At 46.0% G+C, this 18,979-nt stretch overlaps 1 protein-coding gene across 1 annotated transcript in view; it reads right to left on the reverse strand.

Moving 5' to 3' along the window:
• Positions 1-16,567, reverse strand: part of LOC126092632 (uncharacterized) — a 96,361-nt gene extending 79,794 nt beyond the window's left edge. The window contains exons 1-2 of the mRNA XM_049908355.1: positions 14,879-16,567; positions 1,541-1,750 (exon numbers count right to left, since the gene is read on the reverse strand). Coding sequence (XP_049764312.1) covers positions 1,541-1,750; positions 14,879-16,567 — 1,899 coding nt within the window. The remainder of the gene's footprint in view (positions 1-1,540; positions 1,751-14,878) is intronic.
• Between the last annotated feature and the right edge of the window lie 2,412 nt (positions 16,568-18,979).

An 18,979-nucleotide genomic window follows, 5' to 3' on the forward strand; every position in this document is an offset into this window, starting at 1 on the left:
TGCGTTCCACTGGATTTACATCAGACGAATTTTTTCACCGAGACATCAGTGTGAGTTCACTATAATGCTCCTCAAACCACTGTAGCAAGGTTCTGGAACCAAGACAAGGACAATTATAGTGCTGAATGATGACATCGCCGTCGAGGAGGACATCGAGCACAATGCGATTCAGGTCGTTTGCAGCTATCAGCGTGTCTTCGAATACTACCACAGGTCCCATGCAAGAGTAGGAGAATATCTCCCACAGCATAATACTGCTCCCAGCAACCTACGTCCGTGGCACGCTGCACGTTTCGAGCCGCTGCTCACCTCAATGATGTCAACTGTTGAGACGACCGTCAAGCTAGTGTAGCACAAAAATGATTCACCCATTTCTCATTGACCTATGGTCTCGTGCCAACTGCAGTCTTAACTGACAATGTTGCTGGGTCAACAAGTGCACATGTAGAGGTGGTCTGCTGTGGAGCTCCACGTTCGACAGTGTACGATGATTGGTGTGCACCAAAACACTTGTGTGCACCAGCATTGTGCTCAAAAGAGATGCCACAGGTCACTGTCTATCCTACTTTACACAGCAGACAAACCTCTGAACCCGACATCCCGTGAAGAGTCACGGACATCTGACAATTTAGCAGCTAAAGGTAGTTTCACCGTCCTCATACCTCTTTGCGTATACACCAGTGACAGTAGCATGTGAGCATTTGCCCAGCTTTGACATTTTCAAGATACTCTTTCACACACTCTGCATAATAATTATCTCCCCTTTGTCAAAGTCGCTTATCTAAATGGATTTCCTCATTTGCAGCCCATATCTTCACCAGGGTTATCCCCCTTACGTGTCTTCTATGTTTACACACTTTTGTTACTGTGTCAATTGCCCACAGTGCCATCGCGGTTGGCAGTGGTCATAATGTTTTGGCTGATCAGTATGTAAAACATCTCACAAAGAACCAACATTCAAAACTGATTCTGAAAGAGGAATATGCAGCATAATCATTGGAGACAGTCGGTGGGTCGGTCGATTTGGGGGAGGGGCCCACACAGCGAGGTCATCGGTCCCATCGGATTAGGGAAGGATGGGGAGGGAAGGCAGCTGTGCCCTATCAGAGGAACCATCCCGGCATTTGCCTGAAGCAAGTAAGGGGAATCAGGGAAAATCTAAATCAGGATGGTTGGACGTGGGTTTGAACAGTCGTCCTCCCAAATGCAGGCCCAGTGTGCTAACCACTGCGACATCTCGGTGTCGGTGTTGTTGACGACTGGGGTCATTGGGCATTCTGTCAGCATTGTACTTGCACGATATATCGTGCAAGTACCACGCTGATATCCGACAGACCACCCGACAACCCCATATGTGATTAGATCGCTGGGAAAGCCTGAAGAGTTACATTGGTGATGTTACTCAGAGTTGAACTGAAACCTCTGCATAGCCAAGCACGTAGTAGCACATTCACTGCACGGTGTTGCAACCTTAACTCCACAACTGCACCCGGAACACTGTAGCCTACACCCGTGATCGATAGCTTCGCACTGTTCGTACCTGTCCGGACAGGGGCTGCAGCGTCCACTTGACGCAACAGCGGCTGCTGGCCTCGGCAGCGCGCCGAGCCGCTGTGTCCCTCAGGCCCTTCTTGCGGTGCGTGTCGCGGGCTACCGTCGCCACCTCCTCGTCCACCGTGCTGTCCGCCGGTGCTGCAGCAGGCCGGCGACGACGGCCGGGTTCGGCTCCTCGTCGCCGGCGTCCTCCCCCCTGAAAACGCAGACAGCGACTCATGACTACAAAGTCTACAAAAGATCACACAGCAATACCACTGTCTAACACATAGTCCATATATAACACACACTGCGCACGTCCCTTATCTCGACCGAGTTAACGCTTGAAACCGACATCTCAGTCACGTGACGCGGGGCAGAAAGCTGAGTTCCATTCATTTCAATTACATGCTGTGTGAAGTGGAGCTGACAGTTACAGTTTCTCTGATTTACAGCTGAAATCGAGTACTGATTTTGACACTTCAACGAACTGTAGTATTACTCTTACATATGTAGTAGTCCAGTTAACCTAATTTCTCCTAAATTCCTGACAATAAAGCAGTGGTTATCGTTTTTACATGTGGTCAAGTTGAAACGTATTGACAGTTCTTTTAACAAGCGACAAAATGACTGTTCTTTGGTGTATACTTTTTATTTTATTTTGCACTGTGAATCTTGTACTTCACCACTTCCACAGGGCTAGAAGACAAAATAACAATTTCGAAAGCAGCATTAGTTTTCTCCCCGACTAGGGGCCTCCCGGCCAACGATGCCATATGCTAATTTCCATTAGCTTTCTAACGGTTCCACAATATGTCTGAAATGCTCAGTAAGCTTTTGTAAGAACGGAAATTCGTTTATGTGCATAATGTCAGGTATTTACACAAATTTAGCAGAGATGTTTTCTGACTTAATCTAGTACTGACACCGGAACGATATCACGATAGGTAGCGTAATATATTACAAAACATTGATTATATTGATATAGTGAGCTAGTCGTATCAAAAGCTTAATAATTCAACAACTTTTAAATCCAAGGATCAACATCCAGCCTAACTTTCAATTATGGAGGTACCTCTGAAAGTATTTTAAAATAATTCACTTACACAACTAAGATTTTGGGTCAATTCTAGTGTGCGATCCCACACGTCAGCTTTGAGCAATGAAGTCATACCAAGGGCAGAGAAGCTACATAGAGGCAATCTCTGAAAGCGTCTAATCATATTCATGAACAAACGAATGTGGCATACGATAAAACTACACAATTCACATGATTAATTACTTGGCCACAAATTGTATCGACAAGAATTAAAGGTAACGAAAATAAATAAAAATAGCAAAAGAGGAGTATACATGTCTGAAAAAAATAATTATCGTAATTTATGCGAGTAAGAAAAGCACAGAGAACCTTTAAATCCAATACAGTATAGCACGTGGTGAAGTCATAATATTGTGAATACCGTTAACTTTTAATACTAATTGTTAAATCTACACAAGTAATGAAATTTGAGAAAAAGTAGAAATTAAAAAATACTGAAATCCGTAATTCGAACTAACCTATATAGGTTAATTCTAGTTACTGGTTCCAACCATTCCACGGTTCTTTATTTAGATCGTTTTAGCAAAGGTGTACACTAAAGCGTTAAAAGATTTCTGCATATGGTATTACTATCTTCATTACTATGAACAAGAGAAAAATTCAGAAGCTGTACCTACAATACTTATTAGTTTTCATAGTAGTTCTGAGATCAAGAAGAAACCCTACAAAAACATAGTCCATGTATTTACTGCAAAAATATCCAAAATTATAAACCACTGAAAAGCTGGAATCGGTAGCAAAAACTGACCTCCTATAGTGCCAATTCTAATTATCGATTCCAGCCATGTAATTGCCCTCTGAACTACTGCAAAAAAAGTTACTAATATTAGAATCGGTAACTAAAATTGATCTATATAGAAGGTCAGTTCTAGCTACCTAGTGCAGTTTTTGCTATACGAGGAGCGACAATAAAGTAATGAGACTGATGTGAAAAAAATGGTGCTTACCATTTTAGTCAAGTTTAGTGTTGTCTCCTTCAAAGTAGTTCCCTTCTGATTGCACACACTTTCTCCAGCGCTTCTACCACTGATGGTAACATTTCTGAAACTCATCTTCTGTAATATCCTCCAAGACCCTCGTCACAGTTTTTTGGGCATCTAATGTTGTTTGAAAGCGGTGTCCCTTGACCGCCGTTTTGACTCTTGGAAATAGAAAAAATTCGATCGGAGCGATATCTGGTGAACAAGGTGGCTGTGGTTTGCTCTAACAGATCGGCTGCCACATTTTTCCGTGTTTCCCGCTGTTGTGGTGTGAGATTTTTGGGGACCATTTTTGCACAAATCTTTATCGTACCAAGATCTTCAGTTATTATTAGACGAACCGTTTCTCGATTGATGTTCAGTTCTTCTGCAATCATTTTCAGGAATAATCTTTGATGACATTGTACGAGCTCACGCACCCTGGACAAGTTGACAACCGTCCATGAGGTTGATGGTCGTTCACTGCGGTCTTCATCTTCAACATTCGTTCTGCCTTCACTAAACATTTGCTCTAAACTTGAGCTCTTGACATAACCTCCTCTCAAAAAGCCTTCTGAAGCTTACCGTAAGTTGTCGTCGTGTTTTCACCCAATTTAACGCAAAAAGAAATGGCATACCGTTGCGCAATATTATGCAGTTCCACTTCCGTGACGAGACACACGAACACCACAAATCACGACTCAACAGTTGCATCGTGTGCCGCTTGACATGCCACCCTCAGGCACTTGTGGGTGCAGTATTAGCATTTATGGTGCTTTGCCTGCTAGTCCTGACTCCTCCTCGAAGTGCTCCACATCTTGCAAAGAAAATCAGTCTCATTACTTTATTGTCGCACCTTGTACACCGCAGTAGTTTTAGAGAGGAATTACAAATGTAGAAATGGTATTACGCTTCAGTGTATATAGCTGCAAAAATATGATTCTTCAGTTTCTCCCGGCGTATTTGTTGCTCGAACAGTCCACGGGTATACTGCCGGTTCATAGTGTCCAACGGGCACAATATTTCAGCGATCAGGCATGTCGCCATTGTCAGGTGCGCTGACGAACTGAGCTCCTGAGTTTTTTTTTCTTTCCCCCCCCCCCCCCCCCCCCCCCCCCAATTCCCTCCTCTGATGGAGGAGGGCGGGCTTTTTGAGGGCATGCTGGCGTCCCTTTTCAGCCGTTGGGTTTTTACATCGTTATTTTTATTTGGTACAATTTATTTTTCCCGCAAGTGCATTTTTATAGTTTGTTGACAATTTTGTTACTGCAGGTTTTTAGCAAAATGAAAACATTATAAACAAGTATATTAACATAATAGAATTTAAAACATAATAAAATTTAAAAAATTTAAATTTACAGTAAAAGAAAAGATTATGGAAGCAGCATAAACAATTTTGTTAACATGATACAATTTAAGTTTACAAGAAATGAAGATAAGTGAAGATGAATGAGGATAAAGTAATCAGGTATATTATCATGAAAGAGCAGAGATATATAGAATACAAAATAAATGGGGTATAAAAGACATATGGAATGTAAATTTATGTTAACATTATGGGAATTTATTGGATGATTTAGTTAGGTACATGTCTTGTGCTTATGTGTGTGGTTGATAATGTGGTGTGTGGAGTTGATGCATGTATATATATATAGTTAGTCTGTGTCTATTACAGATTCCAAGCGTAGCTGGCTTTACAAGTGTATATATATTTTCTCCCATAGTTTAATTTGAAGAATACATAACAATTAGGTGTATGTAACACATTATTTATCCTGTTTCTTCTTTTCCTTTCCCTGAGAGGGGGCGAGCGCTGTTTGGATTGTTTGTGTTTCCTGTGGTGGATTGTTTTGAGTGTGTGTGTGTGTGTGTGTGTGTGTGTGTGTGTGTGTGTGTGTGTGTGTGTGTGCGGGTGTGAGTGTGTTTGTGGTTATTCTGTTGTTCTTTTGTCGAGGTGAGTTGGTGTTGTTGTGTCTGCGGTTAAGGGTAGTAGGATTGGGATGAGGTCAGGGAATGTTTTGGCTGTGTTTTGGGCTATTGTGCGTGATGGGGGAATGTATTTGTATTTTGGTTTTCTGTTTTCTCTTGCGTTTATGGTGAGAATGTCCTCCATGTCCGGTCTATTGTGGATAATGTGATTTCCATATCTCGCCCTTAGTTTGGTCATTCTGGTTTGGAGTGGTTCTATACCAGAGCTCGTATATACTTCGTTGCTGGGGGTCGTAGGGGGTAGCTCGGTGATGCTGCGTATTAACCTCCTTTCCGTTTTGTATAGTTTTTCCGCTACGTGGGCCTGTATTCCCCTGAGTGGGGCGACTGCGTATTCGAGTATTGGTCTTATAAATGTTTTATATGTATGTAGGGCTGTTTCGTCGCTGCAGCCGTGGAAGCGTCCTCGAACCTGTCTTATTAAGTTTTGTCGTAGTCGTGTTTTGTTCAGAAGGTGATTTAGGTGCGTTTTCCAGTTCAGGTGTCGGTCTAAATATACTCCAAGGTATCTGGCTGAGTTGGTTAGTGTGAGTGGCGTGTTCCATAGTCTTAGTCGGATGTCGTTGTCGTCTTGTTGTCGTTTTTTTTGTCAGATGTCTGTGTTTGAAAAGAACTGTCTGTGTTTTGTTGGGATTGGGCCGAATTCGCCATTTGGTCATCCATTGCTCTAGTCGTGTAAGGTAGTCGTTCGTCTTTCGTTGTACAGTGTTTGTTCTTAGTTCGGCTCCTGAGGGCGGGCGGCCGATTTAAATCTCCCCCCCCCCCCCCCCCCCCCCCCGCCCCCGATGGCCGCTCTCTTCGCCGTCCGCGCCCGCGCGCCGGAGGTCGCGAAGACGTGGGCGTCGGAATCTGTCGTAGCGTCGATGTGCTCGCTACGTCCGCCCTGGCTGCCAGTTCGTACTTCTTGCTGAGAGTCTTTTTAATTACATTCAATGCCGGGTCCCAAGCCTCGCTGAAATTGTAGCCGCAATCTCGGTTGATAAAATGTTCCCTGGTGCGAATTTCGATAGCCTCCCTTATAACGCTGTCCCAATATTTAGAGGTCTGAGCCAGGATCTTGGTACGCTCATAATCCATCTCGTGTTTCTCGGACAAACAGTGCTCTGCTACCGCCGACTTATTTGGATATTTCAGTCGAGTGTGCCTCTGATGTTCTCGGCAACGATCTTCGATGGTGCGTACTGTTTGTCCGATATAAGTCTTCCCACACTCACAGGGAATTTGGTATATGCCGGCCTTCCTCACACCGAGGTCATCTTTCTTACTTCCCAGTAATGCCCGTGTTTTATTGGGCGGACAAAAGACGGTTTTAACTCAGTGTTTCTTTAATATACGGCCGATTTTCCCCGATAGTGCGCCATTTTACGGAAGTTCGTCAGCGCACCTGACGATGGCGACATGTCTGATCGCCGAAATATTGTGCCCGTTGGACACTATGAACCGGCAGTATACCCGTGGACTGTTCGAGTAAATGCAAAAATAATTTACATGTGAATCATGAAACCCTTGGAATCTGCAACTGCAATTTACCTACAGAGGTTAATTCCAGTTATCGATTCCAATATTCTTTATTTTTTGTAGATATTCATTTGTCATGCACTGGCTTTTTTTTTTAGGATCTAGTGTGTCGGTTTCTCCACATTTTGTGCTACTCTTTTGTATTTGTTGCGATTCGTTTAATTTTCCCGTTTCATACATTCTAGTTTCTCCCCCAGTCAAAACCCCAACTTTCCCGCGCTTCTCCCGTTAGATTCAATAATTAACATAAAATTAACGCTATTTTATAACAGTATGACTTCACAATGTGCCTTACTGTAATGCAATTTAAAGGTTCTCTGTGCTTCTCTAGTCGCATAAATTACGAGAATACTTCTTACCAGAGATGAAAATTTGTTTTAATTCTTGTTCTTAATTGTTTTCGTTATCTTCTTCGCTTCGATGTAATTCATGCTAAATAAATAACTGCGTGAATGTCATTGTAATTTTATCGTATGCTACAGTTGTACGCACATACACAATATGACCCGTTGCTTTCATAGATTGATTATACGTAGCGTCTTTGCCTTACGTATGATGTCATTGCTCAAAGCAGATGAAAGGAATCGGACACTAGAATTTATCCGAGGTTTTCGTCACTTTACCTTATCTGTAGGATACAAAATAAGACTTAGCAGACCATATGTGAAGGTCTTTACTTCTGAATCTAGTAAAAAGTAAACGATTGATCTGTAACAAAAATATCATAAATTGTGCGCTATAAATACGTAATGACACACTCAGCCGGCCTATGTGGCCGAGCGGTTCTAGACGCGTCGTAAGGATAACGATTGTTTTTAGTTATTTTCTACTTAATCAACGAAATAGCTGTTACATTTTTGCTTTCCATGTATTATTAAATTACTAAGAGACGTGAATTATCGTGGAATACATTTAAAAACATCCTAACCACACCGATTCACCGACATAAGCTGCAACTTATTTATGAAGAAATACTATCGAATATCAACAACAGAAAATTCAGGATGGAATGTAACAACATTATGAAAAGGATCGTTGCTACTCATTATAACCGGAGATGCTGTGTCGCAGATAGGCACAACAAAAAATTTGAACGACAAGACCGTCGGAGATAAAACACACACACACAATGACCGCAGCCTGGTGTCACCTCAAGAGCCAGAGACTGCATTCAGGTGTGTGTGTGTGTGTCCGACGAAGTTCATTTTCCGATAGTGTTTTTGTTGTGCCTATCTGCAACTCAGCATCTCCGCTATATGGTGAGTAGCAACTAGCCTTTTCATAATATTGTTACTTTCGAATATGTATATATTTGCAGCTAACTCCTCTGAATGCAAGAAAATACAAAAACATAATTCCATGCTTGAGAAGCATATATTTCTGTTGTCGACTGTTATTATGACATTCGCTATCATTGGCCCTTTAAAAAATTTTATGAAGTCTAATGATTCGCCCATTCTTACACTTCACTCGACCTTCTAATATATGAATATTGTTGTGAATGTAATTACTTTTAGTTCAAAAGCGAATGTTGAGGATTTTTGGCACAATTGTGGAATTGGTTTCTTCCGTGCTGGAAAACGGTTTTATTGCTTTTGACGATTAACCATCTCGTCTATGTGGTTTTTCCTCAAGCGACATTTGGGGTGACTTATTTGGTACGTTAAATAATGTAGCTCTTACATTCCATATAGGTTTCCTACGTTCCACATTCAATGATTTGGCCGAAACTGTAGTGAACAAAACTCTGCTTTGTTGGGCAGATACACCAAGCTTGTCTGAAAAAGGTCGGGTCTTCTGCTATTTACTAGTAATTTCACATTATTAAAGAAAAGCGACATTATTCAGCAAACGTCTGTACGTTAGAAGAGAGTCGTAAATCAACTGTCCCGTAATGTACCGTTTCGTACCTCCCAGGTCCTTACAAAACTAAGCAATGACAAATGTGGCGTCATTTTTTTGTTATTTTCTATTTTTATGTCACCACGCACAATCCCTACCGTAAAACATATGTTAAAAATCAATATAAAATTTAATATTCGCTCCCAACCGATATTGTAAGAGGTGAATAGCTGTAGTTGTGGACATAAAGTCGCCTGCAGCAAATATCACCTGCCCATCAACGCACAATTAATAGCATGCACTGTGCCTCACGCTCACCCCCACCCTAGTCGAAGCAAGTATTTTTTCTATTTTTTTTAAAAAGAAGTTACTTTCGAAGTAAATTTCCTTTTTCTCAGGATGAATTATGTTATGTGTGGATGAATTTCTTATCTCATGGTGTTTTAGGCTCTCATTCAAAATTTAACACTTTGAGGATCAGCCACTCAAAAATCGCAGAAACCATCCATTTATGTAATTTTTTTAAAATTTTGCTATGTGTTTGATGTATCTTAGAGGATAACACGCTAAAAGAGAGCAAGCTTCGAAGTTAGTTATTCATATTTATTTTACTTCCTTCATACACTCCTGGAAATTGAAATAAGAACACCGTGAATTCATTGTCCCAGGAAGGGGAAACTTTATTGACACATTCCTGGGGCCAGATACATCACATGATCACACTGACAGAACCACAGGCACATATACACAGGCAACAGAGCATGCACAATGTCGGCACTAGTACAGTGTATATCCACCTTTCGCAGCAATGCAGGCTGCTATTCTCCCATGGAGACGATCGTAGAGATGCTGGATGTAGTCCTGTGGAACGGCTAGCCATGCCATTTCCACCTGGCGCCTCAGTTGGACCAGCGTTCGTGCTGGACGTGCAGACCGCGTGAGACGACGCTTCATCCAGTCCCAAACATGCTCAATGGGGGACAGATCCGGAGATCTTGCTGGCCAGGGTAGTTGACTTACACCTTCTAGAGCACGTTGGGTGGCACGGGATACATGCCGACGTGCATTGTCCTGTTGGAACAGCAAGTTCCCTTGCCGGTCTAGGAATGGTAGAACGATGGGTTCGATGACGGTTTGGATATACCGTGCACTATTCAGTGTCCCCTCGACGATCACCAGTGGTGTACGGCCAGTGTAGGAGATCGCTCCCCACACCACGATGCCGGGTGTTGGCCCTGTGTGCCTCGGTCGTATGCAGTCCTGATTGTGGCGCTCACCTGCACGGCGCCAAACACGCATACGACCGTCATTGGCACCAAGGCAGAAGCGACTCTCATCGCTGAAGACGACACGTCTCCATTCGTCCCTCCATTCACGCCTGTCGCGACACCACTGGAGGCGGGCTGCACGATGTTGGGGCGTGAGCGGAAGACGGCCTAACGGAGTGCGGGACCGTAGCCCAGTTTCATGGAGACGGTTGCGAATGGTCCTCGCCGATACCCCAGGAGCAACAGTGTCCCTAATTTGCTGGGAAGTGGCGGTGCGGTCCCCTACGGCACTGCGTAGGATCCTACGGTCTTGGCGTGCATCCGTGCGTCGCTGCGGTCCGGTCCCAGGTCGACGGGCACGTGCACCTTCCGCCGACCACTGGCGACAACATCGATGTACTGTGGAGACCTCACGCCCCACGTGTTGAGCAATTCGGCGGTACGTCCACCCGGCCTCCCACATGCCCACTATAAGCCCTCGCTCAAAGTCCGTCAACTGCACATACGGTTCACGTCCACGCTGTCGCGGCATGCTACCAGTGTTAAAGACTGCGATGGAGCTCCGTATGCTACGGCAAACTGGCTGACACTGACGGCAGCGGTGCACAAATGCTGCGCAGCTAGCGCCATTCGACGGCCAACACCGCGGTTCCTGGTGTGTCCGCTGTGCCGTGCGTGTGATCATTGCTTGTACAGCCCTCTCGCAGTGTCCGGAGCAAGTATGGTGGGTCTGACACACCGGTGTCAATGTGTTCTTTTTTCCATTTCCAGGAGTGTATATTCCAAACTATGCAATGCACGACGGAACATTTATTCAGTTAGGTAACCCACGAAATGTTCGGTGCACAGCAATGAAATTTATAATTGTGCTTGTCAGAATTATTCAGCAGCTGCGATAGAAGCTGTACTCTTAAGATCCTGCCTAACCACACCTTCGGGAAAAACAGCAAAAAATTTTGACGACTAATACAATTATAGCTATACTGTATGTATAATTAATTTAAACTATTAACTTTTCGTATTTGTATGCTCGCGCTGTTTAACTGTGAAGCTGCTAGATTACTTACATCACATGTCCTATTCTTTGAATATCTGCTGTCATTGGCTGGCGAGATCACGTGATATGAGCTGTGACTGGATGACAAAAGCGCACCGCGTAGTCGTCTCGATCTCAGTGCTTCGGGAGTTACCTTCATGTATTTAGTGGAATTCATATTTATACTTTCGTAATACGAAGGTACGCCGCAATGTACATGTTGCCGCGCACAGAAGGTCTTCCAAAATTGCGTTGTTTTTCGTTGGGTTTCATTCCCGGAAGTGCCGGGAATTCTACGCCGGTGTAGACTTCTATTACCATTGAGAAAGTAGAAAGTTTTACAGCTCCGAGGGAAAATATATTGTCACCTAACACGAAAAAAACTCACCTTCTCCCGGGGTTTAGTGTACTTTCATCCGGGAAAAAGTGTATTTTCACCGGGGAAAACGTATTTTTTAACTGGGATATCTGGAAAAATCCGCAATTTTTTTTTCTTGTGCACGCTGAAATGGGACTACCTTCACATCCCTATCAGAAATTCCTTCCTCGTGTCAACATCCTCTGAAGCGGTCATTTTAGCTCGAATTTTTAACTTTCTGGACTTTATACTGTTATGTCTACACACAGTTTCAGTAGTAAAATGCCCTTTAAAAAATTAGTACAAATGATTTTATTATCTCAGATTAAATTTCACATTAATATACTACCCGATTCACATTAGCAACTACGGGGAATAAGCCGTTTGTTAATAATCCAACTTTGAAATTTCGTGATGTGAGCTGTGCAGTCATGTTGCCCCCACATATTCTTGAAAATTTACCTCTTCCCTATTTCTGAAAGCTACAACATTTATTCATTATGATCACCTAAATGATAGCTCTACTTGAGAGCAAACCGAAATACTGTTCGTTATATTTTTCTCAAAGTAATTGGGTTATAATTAACTAAAATTAATTTACACTCCTGGAAATGGGAAAAAGAACACATTGACACCGGTGTGTCAGACCCACCATACTTGCTCCGGACAGTGCGAGAGGGCTGTACAAGCAATGATCACACGCACGGCACAGCGGACACACCAGGAACCGCGGTGTTGGCCGTCGAATGGCGCTAGCTGCGCAGCATTTGTGCACCGCCGCCGTCAGTGTCAGCCAGTTTGCCGTGGCATACGGAGCTCCATCGCAGTCTTTAACACTGGTAGCATGCCGCGACAGCGTGGACGTGAACCGTATGTGCAGTTGACGGACTTTGAGCGAGGGCGTATAGTGGGCATGCGGGAGGCCGGGTGGACGTACCGCCGAATTGCTCAACACGTGGGGCGTGAGGTCTCCACAGTACATCGATGTTGTCGCCAGTGGTCGGCGGAAGGTGCACGTGCCCGTCGACCTGGGACCGGACCGCAGCGACGCACGGATGCACGCCAAGACCGTAGGATCCTACGCAGGGCCGTAGGGGACCGCACCGCCACTTCCCAGCAAATTAGGGACACTGTTGCTCCTGGGGTATCGGCGAGGACCATTCGCAACCGTCTCCATGAAGCTGGGCTACGGTCCCGCACACCGTTAGGCCGTCTTCCGCTCACGCCCCAACATCGTGCAGCCCGCCTCCAGTGGTGTCGCGACAGTCGTGAATGGAGGGACGAATGGAGACGTGTCGTCTTCAGCGATGAGAGTCGCTTCTGCCTTGGTGCCAATGATGGTCGTATGCGTGTTTGGCGCCGTGCAGGTGAGCGCCACAATCAGGGCTGCATACGACCGAGGCACACAGGGCCAACACCCGGCATCATGGTGTGGGGAGCGATCTCCTACACTGGCCGTACACCACTGGTGATCGTCGAGGGGACACTGGATAGTGCACGGTACATCCAAACCGTCATCGAACCCATCGTTCTACCATTCCTAGACCGGCAAGGGAACTTGCTGTTCCAACAGGACAATGCACGTCCGCATGTATCCCGTGCCACCCAACGTGCTCTAGAAGGTGTAAGTCAACTACCCTGGCCAGCAAGATCTCCGGATCTGTCCCCCATTGAGCATGTTTGGGACTGGATGAAGCGTCGTCTCATGCGGTCTGCACGTCCAGCACGAACGCTGGTCCAACTGAGGCGCCAGGTGGAAATGGCATGGCAAGCCGTTCCACAGGACTACATCCAGCATCTCTACGATCGTCTCCATGGGAGAATAGCAGCCTGCATTGCTGCGAAAGGTGGATATACACTGTACTAGTGCCGACATTGTGCATACTCTGTTGCCCGTGTCTATGTGCCTGTGGTTCTGTCAGTGTGATCGTGTGATGTATCTGACCGCAGGAATGTGTCAATAAAGTTTCCCCTTCCTGGGACAATGAATTCACGGTGTTCTTATTTCAATTTCCAGGAGTGTATATTATTGTACTTTATATTCTTTGGCATTATGAGTGGAACCATGTAAACTTGTCCTATAAGTTACAACTCATAGAACAATACATGGCCTACTTTTTGATACATGTAACCAAAATTATTTCATGACTTGTAATTGTTATTTTGTAAATATCAAATTCAATAATGCAGTCGATTGTTTTGTTTTTATATAAAGGCAAGTGGCGCATGAGCCACGAGGTCCGCCCGTCTGCATTATTGTCCTTCGTAAGTTGTTTGTGTGGGAGGCTTTCGGGGCCTGCCGGACGGCCAATGTGTATTCCACCTATGCGCATGGTTATCAGCAGCGCTTTTTTTCTAAAAAAGAAATTTGAGGGTACTCCGACATTGGATATAATGCAGCGAATATTACTTATAACTGAAGCATGGGATAACACCAGTCTGCTTTTAGCCATGACGTCATCAACATGTCTAAATAAAAAATAAAATAAGGTATCGGACTATTCAGTTGACTTCATTTCGTTGCTCCGGCAACCGTTATCGACAACTGAATCGCTGGCAGCCAGTTCGACAAGCGTGTAGTGCCCTCGATCGCTAATAGTGGGCGATGGTCGTGCTAAACGGATATACGATATTATATAGGTTAAAATGGATGTTCGGTAATATTTCCTTGTATTGTTTTGTATGTTGGATGGTTGATTGGACTCACCTGTTTCATTTGAGGTGTATTACAGGTCAGTTGAAGTGTACCATACCATTTTCTTTTATTGTTCAGGGGTTGATGGGAATCGCCTACTTCATTTGAGGTGATGTAAACTGAAGTGTGCGATACCAAATTCTCTTGTTTGGGTGTTTCTCGGTATCGCCTGCTTCATTTGAGCTTCGAAATGCTTGAAAAGTCAATGACATCGCTTTTCCCACCAACACTGGTATCGTTCGTATTAGGTTACCAAGACGCAAAAAAGGAAATAAAAAATTTACGTCCGTGAAATAAATCTTTGACACTCTTCCAAGTTCTCAAATCGTAAAAAAGTTACTTTGACGACGAAAAAGTTTAGGGGTACGCCTCCCCCAGCGTTCCCCCAGAAAAACAGCACTGGTTATCGGTCACAATATATGACAAGAAAAGTATTAGACTCTTAGTGCGATTCTTCGCCCAAGTGTTTAAAAACTGTCCTTTACGAATAATATTACTGTACGTACTGTTATGAAGGGGAGTTGCTGAACGTATGGAACGTGAAATCGTTTAGGAGAACTTGCGAAGTTATTCGTGCTTACCCTTCTGAGTGTAGAACCGGTGTTGGAGACTCCGTTGGGTCTCCCCGAAGCAGCCTTGGCAACTTGCTGCGGCAGGATGAGCTCCTGGGCGGTGTACGTGTTTGCTCGGGCGTGCTTCTGTGGTGCCTCGGGAGGGTCGGGCTGCGCGGCGCGCTTCTTTCGCCCTCTTCTGACGACGGCCGCCTCTGGCGGTGCGGCTGCTGCCCGTTTCCTGCCTACGGGTTTGCGACCGACGGGCGGTGTCGCGGGAAGGATGTGACGGCGCACCGGGTTCTTCCTTCGTCTTCCGAGCGCCGCCGTGGCGGCATTCCTCACTTCGCCGTTCGTATGGCAGTCATTCGGCGCGGAGTCGTCCAATCTGTCATCTGGTGTTTTCGAGTTCTCCCCTGCCGTTCCGTCCTGTGAGGTTACTGTGGTCACGACTGCATCTGGTGCAGCAACTGCATCTGGTGCAGCCGTTGCAGGGCTGTTGACGTCGCTTTCTGCAGTGTCACTGTTGGGCTGAACTTCAGACGTACACACCACTGTTTCTTCCCGGACTGGATCTTCAGGCAGGTGAGCTTGTGCTTCAGCTGTCAGAGTTTCTCCAGTGGAATCGGGGGTAGCTATCGTTACATCTGCCTCTTCGTCAGGTTCCTGCGATTCGCCGTCGGCATTTTGAGGACATTCGGTCGGCGCTAGCTCCTGAAGGGCGACCGACGGGGACGCCTCCACTATTTCGGAGAGCTGCGCGGTGGAATCGCCAACCGACAGTGTTTGGGCCGCGTAGCTGTGATCGTCGCTCGACTTGCAGCACTTCTCCAAGTCGCAGTCCAAATGGAGCGCGCGTTTGCCGTGCTGCACCGAGCATTTCAGAAACGGCGAGTCCCTGCCGCTGTCCGGGGGATCGGCTTTGTCGTCCCTCTCGTAGCAGGCCATCATGCTGTCCGGGTTGTTGAACTCGAGCTGCCACTCTGAGCGCTGTTGCGCCTCGCCGCCGCTGTATTGGCACAGGGCGCTGCTGTCGCTCTCCCCGATGGCGGGGACGGCAACTTGCTGCACTGGCGCCTCGAACACTGATGACGGATCAGGGTACAGGAAGATGATCTTCTCTGTCGGCGGCTGGGGGACGCCCGACTCTTCGTAGACCGGGGTGACTGCCACCGTCAAGGCGCCCTGGCCGGCGACGCCGTCCGCTGGAAACAGGGCTGTTCCTGTAAGGTCCAGCTGCCTGAACTGGCAACTCACTTCCACGCCGTTCACTCTCATCGCGATCGGGATTGTACTCGAAGCGGGCAGCTCCTGGCGCTCTTGGACAGGTAGTTGGTGATGCTCTCCTACGGGCAATTCGTGATGCTGTTGCGAGGGCAGTTCGTGGTGTTCTTCCAGGGCCAGTTCGCGCTGCTCTTCCACGGGCAGTTCGCGAAGCCCGTCCACACTTTCTCCGTACTGCCCGGCGTCTGCGCTCTCTGGCGAAGTATCTGCGAATGACGGTTCTCCTAAGTGTACCTCGGGGCCTACGGCCATCTGTTGCTCATTTTCTTCAGCTTCCGATAAGCTCTCGTAACCCTGCTGCTGGGCCGCCTGGCACAGTAACAGCAGTGGATCGAGCGCTGCGGCTGCGGGTGTCCCCGCTGCCGCTGGCGGTGTGTCGTCGGCGCGTGGGGCCGACCCCGGCGGAGAGGTGTCCCCGTCGCTGCCGACGTACATAACGACCGCGCGGCTGTTGTCGGCATCCGCTGCTGTCGGCTGGTTAGCCGCCACCGTGCGCAGCACCGAAGAGCGGTCTGCGTTGCCGACTGCTCCACTCCCCTGGCGGCGACACGGCTCTGACACGCCGCGTCTCTGAAACAAAGAAGGGAAAATCAAGTTGGCTTTTAATACGGCGACTGCCATCTCGTCAGGAACGAGATAACAACAACTGACGGGGGCGTAGGACGTCAAACGGGCCGACTTGGAGCAGGAGAGCCATGACAGGACATTTTAATTTCCTCTGTCTATACTTTTACAAATAAATTCATAAACTTTGTCAGCATGACCAGGAAGGATTCAGAATTCACACTCACAGCAGTGGAAGTTCGAAAACATAACAAAATTAATTTTTTTACATGTGAAATTTCAACATTTTTTTTCACTTACTAATGGCAGCATTTGTTGCTATAGGTACACTTTTCTTCCTAAGTTAGAGAGATTCTTCGATGAATTTTGCACAGCATGCAAACCGCACTTACAGGTGTATGAAACTCTAGAATTTATTTAATTTATAAAAAACCAAAGAGCTGTTATATTTCGGTTTGTATGCTGTGCAAAATTCATCGAAGAATCTCTCTTACTTATGAAGAAAAGTGTACCTATAGCAACAAATGCTGCCAAAAGTAAGTGAAAAAAATGTTGAAATTTCACATGTAAAAAAAATTTATTTTGTTATGTTTTCGAACTTCCACTGCTGTCATTGTACATTCTGAATCCTTCCTGGTCATGCTGACGAAGTTCTACGAATTTATTTGCAAAAGTATAGACAGTGGAAAATTAAAATGTCCTGTAATGCCTCTCCTGCTCCAAGTCGGCCCGTTTGACGTCCTACCCCCCTTAAATAAGGAATGCAGCACATTTTTTCCTAAAATCGGGTTGGTTTTATTCGTGATTCCAATATGCCATATTATGCCCCATTCTTTTGGCTACAAAACAATACTTTTCAACAGAATCTCCGTCCAATGCAACGGTCTTACTCCACCTTACTGCGAGGGCCTTTTTACCCACATGGTACCACTCAACTGGGCGACATCGGAGCCAACATCTTTCTGCATCAATAACTTCCCCATCATCCCGCGGAGTACATCCTGCATTGGGCCAAAGAGATGGAAGTCAGAAGGTGCGCCATCCGGGCTGCAGTGTGGATGGGGAAGAATTGGGTTAGGCTAGGTTCTGCCCAACGAAGTCTCGTGAGCTCCTCTCGGGTGATGCATTGCGTTGACATGGAGAAGTTCATCTGTCAAACACGCTGAAATCTTACATCGCAGGAGCCACAGCTGTTTCCGGCCGGCCAGCATGCGGGAGATCGACACTGTTGCGATGATGACACGCCTCGCCCGACGACTCGTCGTGCTTTGTTTACGTCAGGTCTCCGTATACATCCTACAAGCGCCTGTTAATACAGGGTGTTTCAAAAATGACCGGTATATTTGAAACGGCAATAAAAACTAAACGAGCAGCGATAGAAATACACCGTTTGTTGCAATATGCTTGGGACAACAGTACATTTTCAGGCGGACAAACTTTCGAAATTACAGTAGTTACAATTTTCAACAACAGATGGCGCTGCAAGTGATGTGAAAGATATAGAAGACAACGCAGTCTGTGGGTGTGCCATTCTGTACGTCGTCTTTCTGCTGTAAGCGTGTGCTGTTCACAACGTGCAAGTGTGCTGTGGACAACATGGTTTATTCCTTAGAACAGAGGATTTTTCTGGTGTTGGAATTCCACCGCCTAGAACACAGTGTTGTTGCAACAAGACGAAGTTTTCAACGGAGGTTTAATGTAACCAAAGGACCGAAAAGCGATACAATAAAGGATCTGTTTGAAAAATTTCAACGGACTGGGAACGTGACGGATGAATGTGCTGGAAAGGTAGGGCGACCGCGTACGGCAATCACAGAGGGCAACGCGCAGCTAGTGCAGCAGGTGATCCGACAGCGGCCTCGGGTTTCCGTTCGCCGTGTTGCAGCTGCGGTCCAAATGACGCCAACGTCCACGTATCGTCTCATGCGCCAGAGTTTACACCTCTATCCGTACAAAATTCAAACGCGGCAACCCCTCAGCGCCGCTACCATTGCTGCACGAGAGACATTCGCTAACGATATAGTGCACAGGATTGATGACGGCGATATGCATGTGGGCAGCATTTGGTTTACTGACGAAGCTTATTTTTACCTGGACGGCTTCGTCAATAAACAGAACTGGCGCATATGGGGAACCGAAAAGCCCCATGTTGCAGTCCCATCGTCCCTGCATCCTCAAAAAGTACTGGTCTGGGCCGCCATTTCTTCCAAAGGAATCATTGGCCCATTTTTCAGATCCGAAACGATTACTGCATCACGCTATCTGGACATTCTTCGTGAATTT

The sequence above is a fragment of the Schistocerca cancellata genome, chromosome 7 (assembly GCF_023864275.1).
Source record: "Schistocerca cancellata isolate TAMUIC-IGC-003103 chromosome 7, iqSchCanc2.1, whole genome shotgun sequence".
Lineage (NCBI taxonomy): Eukaryota > Metazoa > Arthropoda > Insecta > Orthoptera > Acrididae > Schistocerca > Schistocerca cancellata.